At 40.5% G+C, this 17,319-nt stretch overlaps 1 protein-coding gene across 2 annotated transcripts in view; it reads left to right on the top strand.

Annotated features, from left to right (window-relative positions):
• The window catches only part of pdzrn3b (PDZ domain containing RING finger 3b), a 98,557-nt gene that overhangs the window by 3,646 nt on the left and 77,592 nt on the right, over window positions 1–17,319 (top strand). Inside the window, exons 2-3 of one of the 2 annotated variants that reach the window (XM_044349199.1) lie at window positions 2,949–3,035; window positions 5,185–5,292. In XM_044349199.1, the coding sequence (XP_044205134.1) occupies window positions 2,949–3,035; window positions 5,185–5,292 (195 nt within the window). The remainder of the gene's footprint in view (window positions 1–2,948; window positions 3,036–5,184; window positions 5,293–17,319) is intronic. The other variant, XM_044349200.1, reaches the window with a different exon arrangement.

The following is a 17,319-nucleotide window of genomic DNA, read 5'->3' as shown; positions in this document are numbered from 1 at the left end:
AAAAAAAAGTGAGAGCTCAGATCTCCCTTTCACTGTCACACTTTCCGTTCAGCCTCAAATCTCTGTTTTGAACTGTGCTCCTCTGCTCTAACTGTGGCAGTGTTTGTGCTACTTGATGCGATAAAGGGCGTCTCTTCAAATCACAAGACATCAAACAGACTGAGCCTCCATTGAATTTGATCTGGGTAATCATGGGCTCAATCTGATTATGCTAATTGAGGTCTAATTTTAAAGCGTGAATCTATGAGATAATTTAGCAGAGTAATGTAGCCCATTAGTTATCTCCAATGCATGGGTGTCAATTGAATATGAGAGATCGCATTAATGAAAGGCATTAAGAAGTCACAGAAAGGATTTCCTGTTTCTTCTAGCTGATTTTATTTTAAAGTAATCCTTCAAACATAAGATATTGATTAAGCTGCTTCCTTTGTATATACTGTCTTTATATCTTTACTTCACCGCCACTCGCTTTACTTGACCGGCTCACAGAGTTTCTATCTCCTGATCACCAGCCAAAAGTTTAAGAATTAATATTTTTTTTGCTCTTGATTACAATACCAACACTATAATTAGACACACTATGTTAAGAGGCAGATGGAGGGGAAGCAGTTTGATGGAGGACAGGCTCGGAAAGTGTGACTGGTGCTGAGGTGAAGGCTCACCGTGAGTGTGCCAAGTCACCAGTAAGCAGTAGACGAAAGTTTCACTGCCAGTTTGCTTTCTTACCTCAGTAACAAAGTGCCCTGTGCTGCTTTTTCCGTAGTCACATTAAACGTTTGTTTACTTGACATTGCTCCCATGTGTTTCCCCCTAAATGATGTCAGTATGATCATGTTTTGCATTTTTGTCGGTAAGAACATTTTATTTTTATCACCTGGGCATGCCTGATGTTTTAGTAAATACACAACCTCCTGAAGAGAGACTCTTCATTTAGGGATTAGAGCTTTGCTAGAGTGTTCACAGATGTGCAAAAAAAAAAAAAAAAAAAAACACTCCTTAATTACTCTGAGTTCATTTTAATGGTTCTTGCAAGACTAAATGTGAAAGCACCTTTAAAATCCATCCAATTTGTTTTGGGGCTTGAGGCAGATTCAGTGTAACTCAGTTGGATGAAACTGTCTTTAATATGCTTGCTTTTTTGCTTTTCTTTGTCAAATACTCTGTCAACGGTTTTCACTTAATGCCCAACTGTCCTCTTGTTGACAGTAACGGCTGTAGTCACTATGATTTGAAAGCATGTGTTGCTAATGCTGCCGTGACATGGTGCAGGAGCGCACATTCCTGAATGGCCTGACATGCACATGATGGTCTTTTTAGCCTATACGGTGGTCAGGACACTGTACATACCGATAATATCTGCTTTATATTTAGTCCCTCTATGTCGCAGCATACTGGAGTGGCAGCTGAAATTATGTTACCTTGCAACTCCCCTCTAAGTCCCCTTTAAAAAAAAGAGATTAAGAGCTGACTCTGCTAGTTTCCCAGAGTTCTTCATGTCATGTTGCCACTGAGTAAGAGGTCCGCTGGTGTATTGATTTACATAGGACAACAGTTTGTGAGAGGGAAGGGCTCTTTGAACTGGTCACTTCTGGGCTTCAGGCTGGCTAAGACTCAGGGAATGGTGAAGATTATGTCTGAACAACTTTAAAAAATGATATAATTGTTTTTTGTTGTTGTTGTTTTCAGCAATATTGGGATTAAGATTTAATTAAGAATTATTTTTCATAAATTAAACTCCAGACATATATTTTTGTACGGTTTAAAACAAGATCATTTGTAGCAAGCATAAACACAAACTCACTTTGTTCTACAGTCATTTAATCTGTTACAATAATGCAATTTCTTGCTGTCACTGTTCCGCCAGAGTTTGTCAAACCAGTGAGTTGGAGAAAAGTAAAGTTTTAAGTAAACTTTCTCTTTTTCTATAGAAAAATTGAGCAATTTAGCCCACATTCATTAATACATTACATTAGTGGTTGATGTTGTAACATTCAGATATAATTGTGACATTCAACAATGGTGTTATTATTATTAATAACAGCTACATAGCTAGCCATTTATGATATTAATGAGTAAGTCATGTCTTACAATGTCTTTTGACAACCTAATGAAACAGCTCACAGCTCTGCCCTGTAGCTGCTTAAGCTAACGTTAACGTAAGACTTAGAGTCTGACTGGAAGAGCTGCTTCACAGTCCTGCTTTAAGATGATAAGCTTAAAATAATGATGTGATATACTTATCAGTTTAACCAGCAGCAGCAGTCTGTCACAACTGACAGCTACTAGCTGTGACAGACTGCTAGCTACCTGCTACTGTAGCTACCTGTCTGGAATATGAGGTACCTTGAATGTTTATTTTGAGAAAAAGTCACTCTTCTTTTGAGTGGTGAGTGATGTTTTCCTTTGACAAAACCATCTTTAACCGAGCGTTAATAATACCAACATGCAGAGAGCATATTAACTACAGAATAGTCTCATTTTTTTGCTGTCTGACCAGTTCACCCAATTAACATCAGTTAGCTACAACTGAGTTGAATTTGCCAGTTGTCATTATAGCTGGCAAAATCAGCAGTCATCTACTAAAACTGTCACTTTCTACATCTTGATAATTGATTGAATTATAATTAAAATTCCGGAGATTTTCACATCATGATTTTGATATAAAATAAAATGAAGATGTGAAAAGAAAGCTGTTACAGTTTGACATCACCCCTTAATGTCTAGAGGAGTGTATAATTAATTTCTATTACCCCTACACCTTGTTTTTTAGTGTGTCAGTGCCCCTATTATCTGCTAATTTGGTCGAGTATTTATTGGTCATTTTTTTCTGTTCTGTTCCTCTTACCCAGTTCAATCATTCTGTCGACCTCCTGGACGTGAAAATGGATTATTATGAATAACTTCCTGCCATCTCTTTGTTCACGTGTCTCTCCTCTGTCTGTCTGTAGGAAGGCGAGACTAAAAGCGTGACGGTTGTCCTTCTTCGTGAGGGCGGATCTCTGGGTTTTAACATCATAGGAGGAAGGCCATGCGCGGTAGGTTGAAAGCAGAGCGTCTTGGAGGTTTCATCTCCCCACGGTGATCAGCCAAGTGTCATATGGCAACCCAGGAATGAATAGCACATACTTGAACCACCACAAGCTTTCTCTGTACTGACTGACACAGCTTAGACAGTCATGCATGTGTTTTCTAGTCTGTGGATAGATGGACCGCATCTATCAAGTTTTTATTGTGTTTATATATTGGTCTGGTTTAGCGGATTTGGCATTACAGATTAAAAAAACTATAATTACTTTTATGAGAGTTAAATCCGGGATTATGGCTTTGACCGCAGTTGTTTTGTCTCTAATTGAGGGGATTTTGGTGGTGAGGTAAACACAGAGGAGAGGAAAGGGTCTTTTATCCCGGGCTGAACCTTTCACAGCCGCTGTGTTTTCTGCCTCGAGGCTCTGAAGTTAAAGTCATTAATGATGCCACACACTCTTGTGAGTGAAGGGTTGAAAATATCTCGACACCAGTCACAACTCTATTTTCCATACATGGAGCTTCGTTCTGCAGCGGAGGTCCTATTGAAATGGTGTTCCCTATATCTGTTTCACCGGGACTGAACTCAGCTTTAACAGGGCTGTTTTTCCACAGCCACAGTGACGCACTTTTCTGTAGCGACATACATTATCACTGTAAAACTTTTTATAGCGGGAAACTATAAAAAGATATGGACATAAAAAGCTGAGTCCACAGTCTAGATTTGCAACCTTTCTCGCTCTTGTGACAGAACCATGTATCAAACTCAATCATAAGAGAGCAGAGATAATACTTGGTTTTTGCTTTCCCTGCTAGCCTCAAATCAACAGTGTGTGTAAGGAGCTATTCCTTAAAATGGAAATAGCTAATATCCCTGTAGCCTTTGACACATATGTTTCATGTGGCTGTCATTCTGCCATGGCTTGGTAGGAGCAATCAGCTGCCAGGGTTTGTGGTCTCCAGAAGGTCTGGTTTGTCTACAAATCTCAAGATAGTTGTAAGGCAAAGTAGAAAGCTTGTCGAATAATTTGCCTCTGAAAGAGGAGGCGCACCAGAAATTATTAATTAGACAGATTGCAGTGTGACTTCTGAGGTTTCTTTAAGTATCCCATTAAATTGCAGTTGTGTTGCAGAGCTCAGCAGGACTGTAGTGTATGTTTCATGTGGTTTTAAAGAGAGTGCGAAGAGAGATCTTAGCAGCAGTTTACATTTTTTTTTAAAGCCGGTCATAGCTCTGACTCCGGGGTCATGGCCACAAGGTTCGATGCAGACTACCTTGTGTCCATGCAACATGTCCTCATGTCAACATATAGGCCCTTTTGCAAGCCGGGGTCAACCCTCCAGGCCTGGGAAGCATCTGAAGTTAAAGCTAACCCTTAAGTCCACACTCAAGGGCAGGGTGAAAAGGTCAGTTCACCCAAATTACAAAAAGACATATTTTTTCCATTTACTTCTACCGGTATGTAGCCATTCAAATAGTTTTGTTTTCATGTGCCCAGAGATTTGGAGATATCCAAAACTGAGATAGCTGCTGCCAATTAAAACAGATGACAGTGAGGATTGTGGATTACCCTGGACTGGGAAATTCCTCCTGGAGAGTTTTTCCAATATAATGTTAAATTCTTTTGAGCAGCACAAACAAAATTCCATTGAACTGCATTGTATTGGTGTTGAAGCAGAAGTTTGAAAGACCTATTTTTTCATTTTTTTATTTATTACACAGGGTCAAAGTTACATACATAAACATATAAAGGAAAATATTAAGTGTCAACAATGAAAACATACTAGAAAAGAAAAAAAAAGTTTGAAAAACTTAACAGCATGGCCAAATACAGCTAGGGTTTTAGTGATAAAATATGTTTTTTTTGTAATTTGGGTGAACTGTCTCTTCAACTAGCATGCCTTACAAAATTGGTTTGAATTGGTTGGTGTGGGCAAACCATTTGAATGTGTGCAAAATGTTTTTTCTTTAAAGTGATTCACCAGTTTTGAGAGTGTAATTGAATGTTTCTAACACTCCTTTTGTTCAGATGTCAGCCCTAACTTTAGCAAGGTTTCAAAGAATCTGTCAAAAAATTGTTTAGTAGCATTCTCCTTAACAATGTGAACACTGTGCTTATATTATTATGCTCCAGTGAATAACTGCAATTTACTCCACAGGACGACAATGACAGCACTTCAAATGAAGGGATCTTTGTATCCAAGATTGTTGAGAAAGGTCCAGCGGACAAGGAGGGCGGCCTTCAAATTCACGACAGAATAATAGAGGTATGTGACCTCCGCTGTAGTATACACTGTAATGTTTCATGATATGAAGGGAAAAAGCATAAGTTGACGTACTGTAGAAGGGAAGTTGGATTATGTGACAGCTGCTGTCTGCCCTATAAAGATGACAGCAGCGAGGAACCATGAAACCATCACTCAATATTTATATCCCATTGACCTCTGAAAATTTAACTCCAGCTTAAAGCAGCAAATGTGACACATCAATTGAGCATTTACATTTTATTTCAGCTCAAGAAAATAAATCTTGTAGACAGCTAAAGTTTCTACATATACTTCTACCAATCGACACTCAGTCGGAGGCTTTTGTTAAGTGGGGCATCACTGCATATAGATGGAGATAAACCTGAGGCGAGGCTGTCTGTCTTTAGTTTTAGGGAGTGAGAAAGAGCCCTGTGTTTTGCTTCCAAGCTGACAAATCCCCTATGACAGAGCTGCCGCGTAGCATCCTCCTCTCGCCTTTAAACAGAATCTCGTGCGGAAAGGCCAGCTCACCCTGAGGTCAACTTGAGGGATGCGTTGAAAAACCCAACATCACAAAGGTTGCTTTTATAGAACAGTTGTCAGCTAGAATCCTACACAATGGCTGCATTGAACAGAGAGGTTTATGTGGATTACAAGCGTGTATTACCGCGCCCCGCAAGATGACAAATACGGTTTGTCGCAGGCTTTATTCGAACCTCAATGAAATTGCCCTCCGAGCATTTTGACCAGCACATTGCTTACAGAGTTGTTTGTGGAAAGTGTTTACAAGAAAAGAAGACTACCACATCTGGACTCTGTTGATCACTCTATCCTGCCATTCATGCACTTGAATACTAACTGCTTAGAAAAATGCCACAACTCCTCTGGCACAAGGCTCACACTGTAGTTTTAAATATTGTGGTTGTAAGTATGGCAACACCATTACAAAGATGTGACATGTTAGTCTTAAGTTGTAATCTCTTCTAGTAACATAATCAAGTGTTTCTGCAACTTGAGACTTGTCATGAGATCCCCTAACAAAAGGCAGGTTGAACCAGCCATTCATTCCGATCCTGGTGACATCAGGCCAAAGAAGGGACTCCAAGTGGGCCACTAGCTGATGCTGGAAGAGAGATTAGCTCATATGTCACATGAATATGTATCAGTGGAACTAAAATGTGTGTCTTTGCATGCATCTGCAGTGTCTGTTTTTATGAGCTTGCGTGCATGTGTTGGCCTGGGTGTGTGTGTGTGTGAAGGCATGAAGTTTGGGGAATCATGTTAATGGACCAGATGTTGCTGTATTTGGTTACTTGAGAAGATATCTTGTGTAAGGCTTAGTGTTGAGATAGCCATTCACTTTTTATCAACTTAAAAAAAAAAAAGAAGGTACAGATTTTGCTTTAGGATAATGCTGCACTTGTGTTTGTCTTGCTGTTGAGCCATTGTGGGCGAAGTCACGGAATCTCTCCAGTGGGAACATGAGTAGAGAGAATGTGAAGAGCCTAAGGAGGTAGCAAAGCACCCTATTCAGTGACCTTTTCTTTTCATGAGGTGAGAAACTACCAGACAAAAACCGACAAAATTAATCATTCAGCCATTGAAATAGAAATGCATAGACAGTTCAGAGTTGTTGTTCCACATTAGTGCTTTTCATCGGATGGGAAACACGATAGTAGAGGTGGTTCATATTTCGAAGACTCCCTCTTTGTTGGCTGGTTAGAGGAAAAAGTTCCATGTCATGGTTTCTCAGACCACAATAAGACATGCAACGTCATAACGACATGTTTGCAATTGTGTGAGGTCTTTAACCTCGGGTGATTGGGTCTCTGAACTCTTGTTTATAGTGGTGAATTAAAGGAATTTAATCCAAGAGCCTAAAGGCAGTTTCATGTTCATGTTTTGAAACAGCTCGTTACTCTGTCCTATTTAGCATCCCGTGTGGGACGCAGTGCATTAGAGAAGCAGAAGCCTTCAAGTGGTTTCGCATCGTACCTCTCAGGAAGCATTTTTTTCAAGCACATACTGCATGACTCCAATGCCTTTCACTCATCATATCTATAGGTATGATTTTATTCATGTTTGATGATCTTTGCAGGGAAGAAACCATTGATGGTTTCTCATTAGACTTGCTGCTTCAACTATGTGTAAAAATTGTTTGAGGTTGAGATTTAAGGCACTCTGGCACTTAAGGCACTTGAAGGCACTCTGTTGTGATAATTATTATTAATATTACTTTCATGATTGATGAATCTATTAGCTTTAGTATAAAATTTCAGAAGAAAAATGAAAAATTTGATGTACCCAAAAGCTCCCTGAGCCCAATAATCTAACCAAATTTATTTGCATGAGCTTATTACTACCTCACTTTTCAAAAGTACTTTTGTAAAGCAGTCCAAACCCCAAAGATATGCAATTTGGTCATATAACAAAGAAAAGCAGACAATACTTGTGTTTGAGAAGGTGAGGTTTTGGGACTTTTGCTTAATAAATGACAGATAAATGACTAATCCATTAATTGGGTAAAAGCTTCAGCATTAATTAGAATTGTAAAAGTGAACAATCTTGAATTCCCAACGCAAACTTAAAAGCTTGAATGAAGTTGTAGCTGAAAAGTGTTAAAACTTTTCTGATTTCCCATGAAGGCTTTAGCTTCAGCATTTCGTAACATTCTATAATAACCACAGTCCTTGTGTTTCTGCCCACGTGACAAATGTATGCCCAACATTCACTCTTCTTCTTGCTCTGTTTAGATCCTCACCGCCTCCAGAGAAAAACATCTTTCTAGCTTGATAGATGCTATGTGCATTAGCTAGTTGCTGACTTTGTCTGCCTTCTGGTGCTGGTCTGGTAGTATATAGTCACTTTATCAGAGCTTCTTCTCTGAAAATAGCTGCTTGCTGCACCTGGAAATAAGGTGGATAAGAGTGGGGTAGAGGGCCAGTAAACAAAAACAATTAGCTAAAAGAGGCTAAAACACTCCATAGAGCTTAGGGAACTGTGAGATAGGGTGATAAATGTCTGTGGGTTCATTTCTACCAGCGATGTCTTTCACATTATATATAATTTGATCCATTGTTTATATAAAAAATAATTAGTGCAGTTTTAAAGAGTATACTCAGAAACTTCAGTGTTCCATTTTTAGTCATCATCACCCTCATTTCAAATTATAACGGAAAAGGAATATTTTTCCTCTTCTCTGACACATGAAATAGGCCTTACATGCCAACAAAAGCAATAATTTTGACAGCCATTCACAAGGCATAGCATAACACTGCTATGGGGATCAACCGCTCTGTATGAGGACAATCACATTACATGGAGCAGTGAAAAGCACGTTCACCTGAGGAAGCAGAACACCGCAGTACTGTCAACAGCCACAGAGCTGTTTTCTCTTCCTGTAGTAGAGGTGTTAGTTCCAGTAAGTCTATATGGATGTAACATGTACATGATGATCCACGGCTCGTCCTTCTATAACAGGCTCTTAGCGGGGGAGTGTGATAGCAGATGGCTGTCCTCTAACTGAGCTACAGGCTGGTATGAATCAGCACATGAATGCCTCCTTGTTCAGCCAGACATTTTTCTCATAAAAACCTTGAGCTGTGTTTGCTTTCACTAGCCCCCTCCGCAAGCTGAAAAATCTTTGCACTCTGGTCAGGATCTGCCCGTGTTTGCGGCCAGGATTTGATAAATAGGTTTTGATTCAGTTTAACTGTTTGGTCTGGTATGATGGGCACTGCTCCGCGGACCTGGCTTCTTCTCTAATCAGGTTTTAAGATAGTTGAGTGATTACATCTTATTTAGAGAATGTTTACAAGTTTACCGTGTAAATGTAATCCTAGCATTTTTGTCTTCAATCTCACTTCACCCTGAGCAATGCTGGAACTCTGGCAAGAGTTTGTTGCTATGTATTTTCCTGCAAAGAATGACCTTCTACTTTCTTCAAGCCTCTTTGCTTGTGCAATATGACTAAGCCAATGTCACAATCCCAGAATGACCGTGCCTGATCTCTCAGGGCTGAAGGGGATGTTTTCTGTGTGGGCTTCCGAGTGTGAAAATAGGAAGAGAATGGAGACGCCTGGGTTGCTGTTGTAAATATCGCCTTGTAAATCCTCAGCAAACATTCTTAGGTCGCAGAGGGTGAATGGCAACAACTACTTTAAAATAAACTGACATTGGGAGATGCCAGTTCTAATATGGAGGACGGGTCTGCGTGTGTGTCTTTGGGTGGAGGGGGGGAGGAGGGGGTGATTTAGCCAGCAGCAAAATGTTCCAGCTAAGACAATGTTTATATAAATATATAAACTGCATGTCATTTGAATTGGAAAGTGGAGACTGGAAGGGCAAAATTCAGCAGGACAACCTTTCTAGTCAGTTTCAACAACTCCAGAAGACATAGCATCTTAAAACTTGGAACCAAAAATAGCAGACATGTTTGTGCTGGCACAGTTTTGTAACAGATGATGCAAGTTGGATTAGCTGTTAGTTACCTCTGTTCATTTAACCTGTCTGAGATCGATAATGTATTTTTGCACGATAAGCTCGAGGAAGAGCAGGAGGATCATGGTGGAAAAATGCCAGCAGTTACAGTCGAGCGTGCATGAAATGCAAAGTCGTCTGCTCTGAATACAGCTACTTTATTGGCAACGAGGATATAAAATTCTTGTTGCTCGTCCTGAGACTTTGTAACTCACTACTCTCATATCAGCTTTATTATGTTAGACACAGCCTGGTCCCATAATCATATTGCTTTAGTTTTTACTACTTATAAAAATATATATACATATGTAGGCTTTTAAACTTTCAGATGAAATTAATTTCACTGTAGATGTTTAAAATGTAGGGAAAAGGATTTTATCCTATTTGGTACTGCAAAATAATACATTTGGTATTTAAACTTCCTAGTCTTTGATTATATAAAATATAGAAGCGTGACACTCTTTAAGGCAGTCTGCAGTTTCTTACTTGTCACTTGCTCAATGAGTTGCGAGGTTACCCACAGTGAGCCACTAAACACTTCAAACCTCCCTGCAGTTCCTTAAGTATCAAGTCACCAGGCCAGAGACAGCTTAAAACCCAGCCACCTCGCACTTAGCGGTGACTGACAGAAATGTGAAGTGAGCTGTGTTGGAGGCGGATCCGAAGTGTGCGTGTCGATGAGCCTTTTATTCCTCTTTTTTTTTTTGTGTGTGTCAGGGCCGCCATCCAAGGCAAAAAAGAACCAAGATATCTGAATAGTTTGGGGAGAAATTGGAATGTTAAGACATTCCAGATATTATTCCGATCCCTGGAAAGCTGTCATGACAAAAAAGTTTATTTCCATTATGATTGATTCAGTGTTCAATAATGTTCTTCTTTATGGTTTTTATGGCATGTTTTACAACACGGCTCTCAAGTGTAATTTTACTACAAAACGTTCGGTGCGTGCAAGCTCTGAATGAAATGTTATACTTGAAGGCTCCACTGATGAATATTGCTCTCAACCTTGGTTTGTGGAGCACATGTAATGTCATTGAATCTGACAGTTTCTTTCATGAGCGTGTGTCTAAAGGTGCATTTAGCATGTCATCAGTCCTCCATGGAAATAAAATGTCAGACTACAAGAGAATTGTGTGATTGGCTTGACTCCACTCTGACTAATAAGTCATTGCAGCACATGGCATCCTCAGCAGGACATGTGCCAAAAGTTCCCCAGGCGTTATTTCTGACCCGGAGGGCTATGAGGAACAGACATAGAAGTTATTTCCCTAAGGGGGATCACATGTTGTTTGGCATTCTGAGGCAAGAAGCAGGCCTTTGTCAAGCCTGTTATTGGATTTTGGTCCCCGTGCAGGCAGTGTGTTTATTCCCCAGATGGGCAAGCTGAATGTGGCCTTGCTCTGTTGCTCCTGTCTGACCCTAGACAGGATGAATCCACCCCAGGCCAAGCGGGCCAAGCCTAGCAGCGAGCCACATTCCTGTGCCCCGTGGTCCAGCTGAGGCAGGAGCAGGACATTAAATCAAATCTAACTTTAAAGAGTCCATAATCAGCTTCTGGTGGTAGCCGCTGCCCTATGCAGAGCTGGTTTTAAGAAGTGAGGACAAGCACATCTTTGTTTTCCACTGCTCCCTATGGGGTGAAAAGAAAAGATTTTTAAGATGTGGAGTCGTCTCAGTCTAGAGATGGTGTGAGGTGAGATTCTGCCTCGCTCTAGCCAGAAGGCTGCTTTTGTCTCTGTCCCTCACCGCACACAGAATATTGTATTTTCCACTGAGTTTAAACAGCTTGTGTCCTCAAAGGCGAGCTGGCGCTTGATGATTTTTGTGGAGACATACAGTCTGGGCCTACAGTAAATGTGTTTGCTCTGCTCCAACACAGTCTCTGCCGGCTCCTCGTTCATTGGAGTTAGTGTGTTAATTTATGGCTCCTAAAAGGTTTAAGGGGGGCAGAAATAGGCAGGTGTAATTAAGACTAATTTTCCTGCCAATCAATCACTGGCCTTGTGCAAATGGATCAGCAACAATCGGCTCAGGTTGCTCTGCCAGCTGCTTCTCTTGTCAGACCCTGACCCCCAAGCACAGACTGCCCACCGACTCCTAATTAACTACCCTCAATTAAACCCTAATAGGCTGATTAACAGACCCTTAGTTGTGCTGTAATGGCCCGTCGTTTCCTCCCAGTGCCCCTCTGAAATAATCACCGCCCACTCTCTCTCAGCCTCTCTCTCTCTCTCTCTCTCTCTCTCTCTCTCTATTTGCAGGGCAGATGTGAGCTTAGCAGACTTGACACAAGCATGTTCACGTCTAGATGGAATACATACACATTTTCAAAAGCATTACAACAGAAGGACAGTAGCTCACTATTTTCCATGTTCTCTTTTATGTTCACAATAACATTTTACATAACAAATTACCAGATATGCCTTTTTTTGCAAACATTAAATGACCTCTTTACATATAGTCACTCAATCCTGAAAGATAACAGTAAAGGAACATCCCCAAACATGAACAATAACCCAGTAAAACTACACAGTGTTGCTTCTCATGTCCATGACAGCAGTTTTTAGGTCAAAATTCCCATTATTCTACAGCAATGAGAGAGTTCAGCTTCAAAGTTCATTCTTGGCTTTGGAATTTGACAAAACAATATCACCTCAAGGTCCATTTAGTAGCTGTTTTGGAGCCTTCGATCCTGTCACATGATCTTCATCAGCATTTATAGTTATCCCAGTTGAAATGATAGATTTTTAAATTTCCATTTTTTCCGAGCACTCGAAAGATTTTTGTCCATGTTGACTTAAAAGTTAACAAGTTTAGAAAAGCTTGAGAGCTGCTTCTAAATGGACCTTGAAGTGAATTTGAAAACTAGATAGTTTAGCATTCCACCAATTCTATATATATTTTTAGATAAAAATATATAAAATTACCATGTTTTTGAACCATCTTTTTGTCAAATTGACACCAGTCTGCCCTCACATCAAGAAACAATATGTGTGGCCGAGAAATGTTACCACAGTTTAATATGTGTGTCAATACCGCAATTTATGCCAGTTTTCTTACAACTACATCTACTGAAAAATCTCTTTAACTGCACCAAAAATAGCACAGCTCGTAAATGTAGCTTTCTTATTATTTGAGATGATCATAGAACGATTCTCACGAGGGAACGAAAGAGAAATAGGAAACAGTGGTGCAGTCTTAAAGCCATCATCTTAATGAAAGTGTTGACAGTTTTTACCAGATTGATCATCCGTTGTGTAGAAGAGTTTAAAACTGTGTATAACTGCATTGAAAAAGTTGTAAATCTTTCTCGCTTGCTTTCTTCTGCAGTGGAGTCAAAGTCATGAAGGCTTGTCTTGACTTCTTCTCATGTCTGTCTGAGCTTCAGGAACAATAAGCAGAGATGACTCTACATGGTCAAATTCTTCACCACTGTAGTTATGTCAAATAAAATAGAGGTGCTTAACATTAGGCCTGTATAGAGGTAGTTTATTCCACTTAGAGCTGATATATAGGGGCATTATGGCAAGCATAAAAACTAAATGGGGACTGGTGATAGAGGGAATGCTCCATGCAGGGAAATCAATTAACTGGAGAAACAGACTGCCAAGACTCAGTGGTAGACTTAACAATAAATCACAAGATGTCGACATGCGTGCAGCTTTGTTTACAATTGTTATTGTTATTTTTCATTGGAATCTTGTTTTTTTTTCAGTTGGACTAGACCTACAGTTGTATCTTTTTTGACATAACTGGATTCTCGTGAGTCTATTTTACAACCAGTGCCAACATCATGATGATACACGAAGGGGACTTTCCTGTTTTATTACACAGATTCCATCTCTTACTTGTTGGCGGCAGACACCGTGACATATGTATTTGTCTCTATGGGAATGGCTATAGGCTGACAGTGATTTAAACATGGTTTGTGTGGCACTCTGTGATCCAACATTGGTCATTCAGCAGATTATAGGCTATAGATTTCCCTCATCTATCAAAATGCCAGAATGTGCTTGTCTCCCTCTCATATGGAATCATTACAGTTGTTGCTCCATTGAGATGATGAAGTGGACTTTATTCCTTTTCCCACAGCTTTGTATTACTTTAGATTCGACTCGCTGTTCGTCATGCACAGTAGTTTCAGTTTGTTTTTTTTTCCCAGAATGTGTCACCAGTGCAACAGAAAAGTTCACAAATCCTGCCTTTCACAACTTAAAATTTCCCTAACTTTCTCAATATGTAGGCCTATATACTTCCTCAAGCACTTTGTCTGATACGAATTTCCCAAACTATGAAACTTAATGGTTCTTCAGAGCTACAAAAAGTGCAAGACAGTCAACAAGAGTCCATGGTCACAGCTGGTGACTTTAGCATTAATGCTAGCTGCTTGCTAGTGTTCAGGTACTTTACATTCTGGGCAGGGTGAGAGGATGTGCCTGAGGTTGCTGCCTTCACTGTAGAGCAGGTGATGACGGCCACACAGTGCATGATGAATGTGGCCCGGCAAGCAATGCAGTGCATCCAGCGGTCCAGTGCACTCAATCTCTGCTTAATGCAAATAGATCCGACCGGCACAGTGCGCTCGGCTCACGGAACTCAGATCAAACTGTCACGTTTAGGTATTTCAGGTCGATTTTTAATAAAAGATTCAAGAATTGCATTGCCTATTTATCACTGCAAATGTTATTTGATTGGACTATGTAGGTGGAACATGTTTGGGCTTCCCTGTTTTTGCTATAAGAACCATTACAATACTTAATTTGCTTAAATTCAGCTAAATTCTAAAAAAAAACAAAACACTACCTTTACTTAAATAATATATTTGTACTTGACTTTTCTGAAATGTATCACTCCTTTACATCAAAAAGTGCCAGTCTGACTTTCAGAAGAAGTCTGAGGCCCGCATTGAAGTGAGATTAATCAGGCTCTACTCACAGCGGCGCTGTGGCCATGGCCGATTCTGCTGCCAGCAGATGTTAGGTTTCATTTTGTAGGGCTCCATTAGGACTTCACAGATGCAAAACACACAGAGTTGGCATCACTGTATCATAATTGTCCCTTCTGTACATGACAGATGTTCAGTAATATCAGAGTTAATTGGACTACATCAACACGTTTGTTTTTTTTTGAAAGAACTATTGCACATGTGCCTTAACTTGACATATTTATGTACAGTAGTCCTGCAGTGCACACCTGCTCTTTGTCAAATCAAACATGTTGAGCATCTCCCCTCTGTGTAGTGAATGGCATTAGCTGTTAGTGGTTTGTTGGTGTGGTACAACATGGTTAGACTGGCGTTGATGGACCACAGCTAAGAAGAAGAAGCTCGTCGTCCCTTATCAAAATGTTTCCTTCATTCTGACGACTAATCCCGGCGATGCATCCTGCTTTGTAGTTTGCCACTGCCCCCCATTCTCCCCAGCCTCTCTTGAGGAGGTTCGGAGCTTTCCTACATTCACCAGCCAACTAGTGGAACGGGTGGCCGCTGCGCCGCCTTTTCTCATGCAAATGTGTGCAAATAGAAAACATTGTTCATCAGCGTGGTTCTCCGTCTCTGTTACGCCGCTTTGCTCTGGCCTTTCTCTTGTTCCCTTGAGAGAGATGTTCCCTTTCAAGTGTTACCTCTCTGTCTCATTCAAGACTTCCTCTTCCCTTTCGACAAATAGCCTGGAGGAACGGTCAGCGTCGGCTCATTGAGCAACCTTTATAGGGACGGGGAGAAAAAAGAGATAGAGATGTTCTGCAGGCGCCTCCCTCACACATCCCCACTCAAGTCTTATTTCTTTTTTTTTCCTCCCCTCAGAGGATGAGTTATTCCAGTGGGAAGTAAAGTGTGCTCTCTCCCAATACTCCCTTTTCTCTGAGAATATACAGGTGCCCTCCCTGCAAGTGCATGCTTCCCTGTCTTAGAAAGAAATCACAGCTTTTCATATCTTCTCAAAAGAAGCTGCTATATTTTTTTAATGGCGCTACTCAGCGTCCGTCTGTGAATATCTGTTCAGTTATGTAGCGATATTTCAGCATGAGCTTGCAGTTCTATTAAACTCTTTTATTAAAAGCATATGTTTAATAACTTGTCTCTTCCATTCCTGCTGATCTACTGAGCATTCAGTCGTCTCCTTAAAATGGCACACCTTGTACCTGGGGTTGAATAGGTTGTGTCCGCAAATTCCTTTAGATTATGACATACGATAGTGCTTAGGCAGAGAAAATAACTGGCAGGCTCAGGAGAAGCCCAGGACCACCGGCTGAGAGCGCAGAGCCCTGTGCCAAGGTCAACGCCAAGGTGTCAATAAAGATACCTTTACTCCCTGCTAACAGAGGAGTGCTTTGATTAGCAACTGGGAGAATATGTAGCAGTTAATCAGGGAGGCATGCCAGCGGATGCACAGTGGCAGCCATTTTGTCTGCATCTTGCAGCGAGATCCAAGCAGATTTTTCCCCTTTCTTCCCTCCGTATTCCAGCCAAGCGCTTGGCCAAACGCGTGATTGATATGTGCAGGTGGTAAAGGATATCCCCCTGGGTAAAAGTTCCCAGCTAACTTGAAAGAGAACATTTTCCCTTCTTGCCATCTTATAAAAACAGTTGTCTCAAAGCTGAAAGGCAAAGCAAGCCAGGAAAAGAAAAAGAAGTGTAATTTAACGTCTAATGTCTCTAACGTCATGCCTATCCTGGTTGGACAATAGGCCTTTGTAAGTCTTTGTAGGCCTGTTTTTTAATGCTCATAACACCATAAGCCCAGCTGCCTTGGGCTTACTTTTAAATACAAGGAAATTAAGCCTTTTGTCACTGTAGTTTCCACACTCCCCTCTTCTGCGACAGTATACCCTGAATATAAATGGAAGGAGGCTGCAAAGTGCCAAGTGGGAAGATGGAAAATTATTGTGAGGTAAAGCAGGCAGCCTTTTCTCTGGCAGAGTGCTGGGATGTTCCAGTTTGTGTGCAGCGGTGAGTCTACATTCGCTAAAAACAATTGATTTTCTCAAACTCTTAATAGGGTTGTTACGGTACACAAAATTCACGGTTCGGTACGTCAGGTTTGGGGTCACAGTTCGATACAGAAGGAAAAAAAACATTTAGAAAATAACATTTGGTCTTTTATTTTCAAAAATGTAAACATCCAACAAAGGGTCATTGGCAGTAACTATTACTGAATCAGTTAGTTGTGCTGCAGTGGAAACTATTACGGAAACACTGCTGTGTTTACTGCTGTGGAAAAGGAAAACAAGCTTTCTGTTTCTTGCAAGAAGTCAGGACACCTGCTGACAGCTGTTTTGTGCTGATTTATTGTCTAACTGTATATAAAGTAGTTGAAACTATTTCCACCTCCAGTAGCTACAACAGTAACAAGCCGCTAAAGACACTGATGCTTCAGCATTAATAAGCTAATGATGTCATATATAATAATAGTCAGAGGGACCAAACCACTCCTTTTGACTTTCATACTTTTTGAAGTACTTTTGAGCTTTCTCTCTCAGAACTGGTTCTTGCAACATGCCGTCTGACCACGTCAGAAATCAGATGTTTTTATCGTTTCTGAACGGCTTCACTCAAAGGCGAAGTGAAAA

Source organism: Thunnus albacares, chromosome 4 (assembly GCF_914725855.1).
Source record: "Thunnus albacares chromosome 4, fThuAlb1.1, whole genome shotgun sequence".
NCBI classification, from domain to species: Eukaryota; Metazoa; Chordata; class Actinopteri; order Scombriformes; family Scombridae; genus Thunnus; species Thunnus albacares.
The sequence above is the reverse complement of the archived record's forward strand: the minus strand, read 5'-3'. Positions and strand labels throughout refer to the sequence as shown.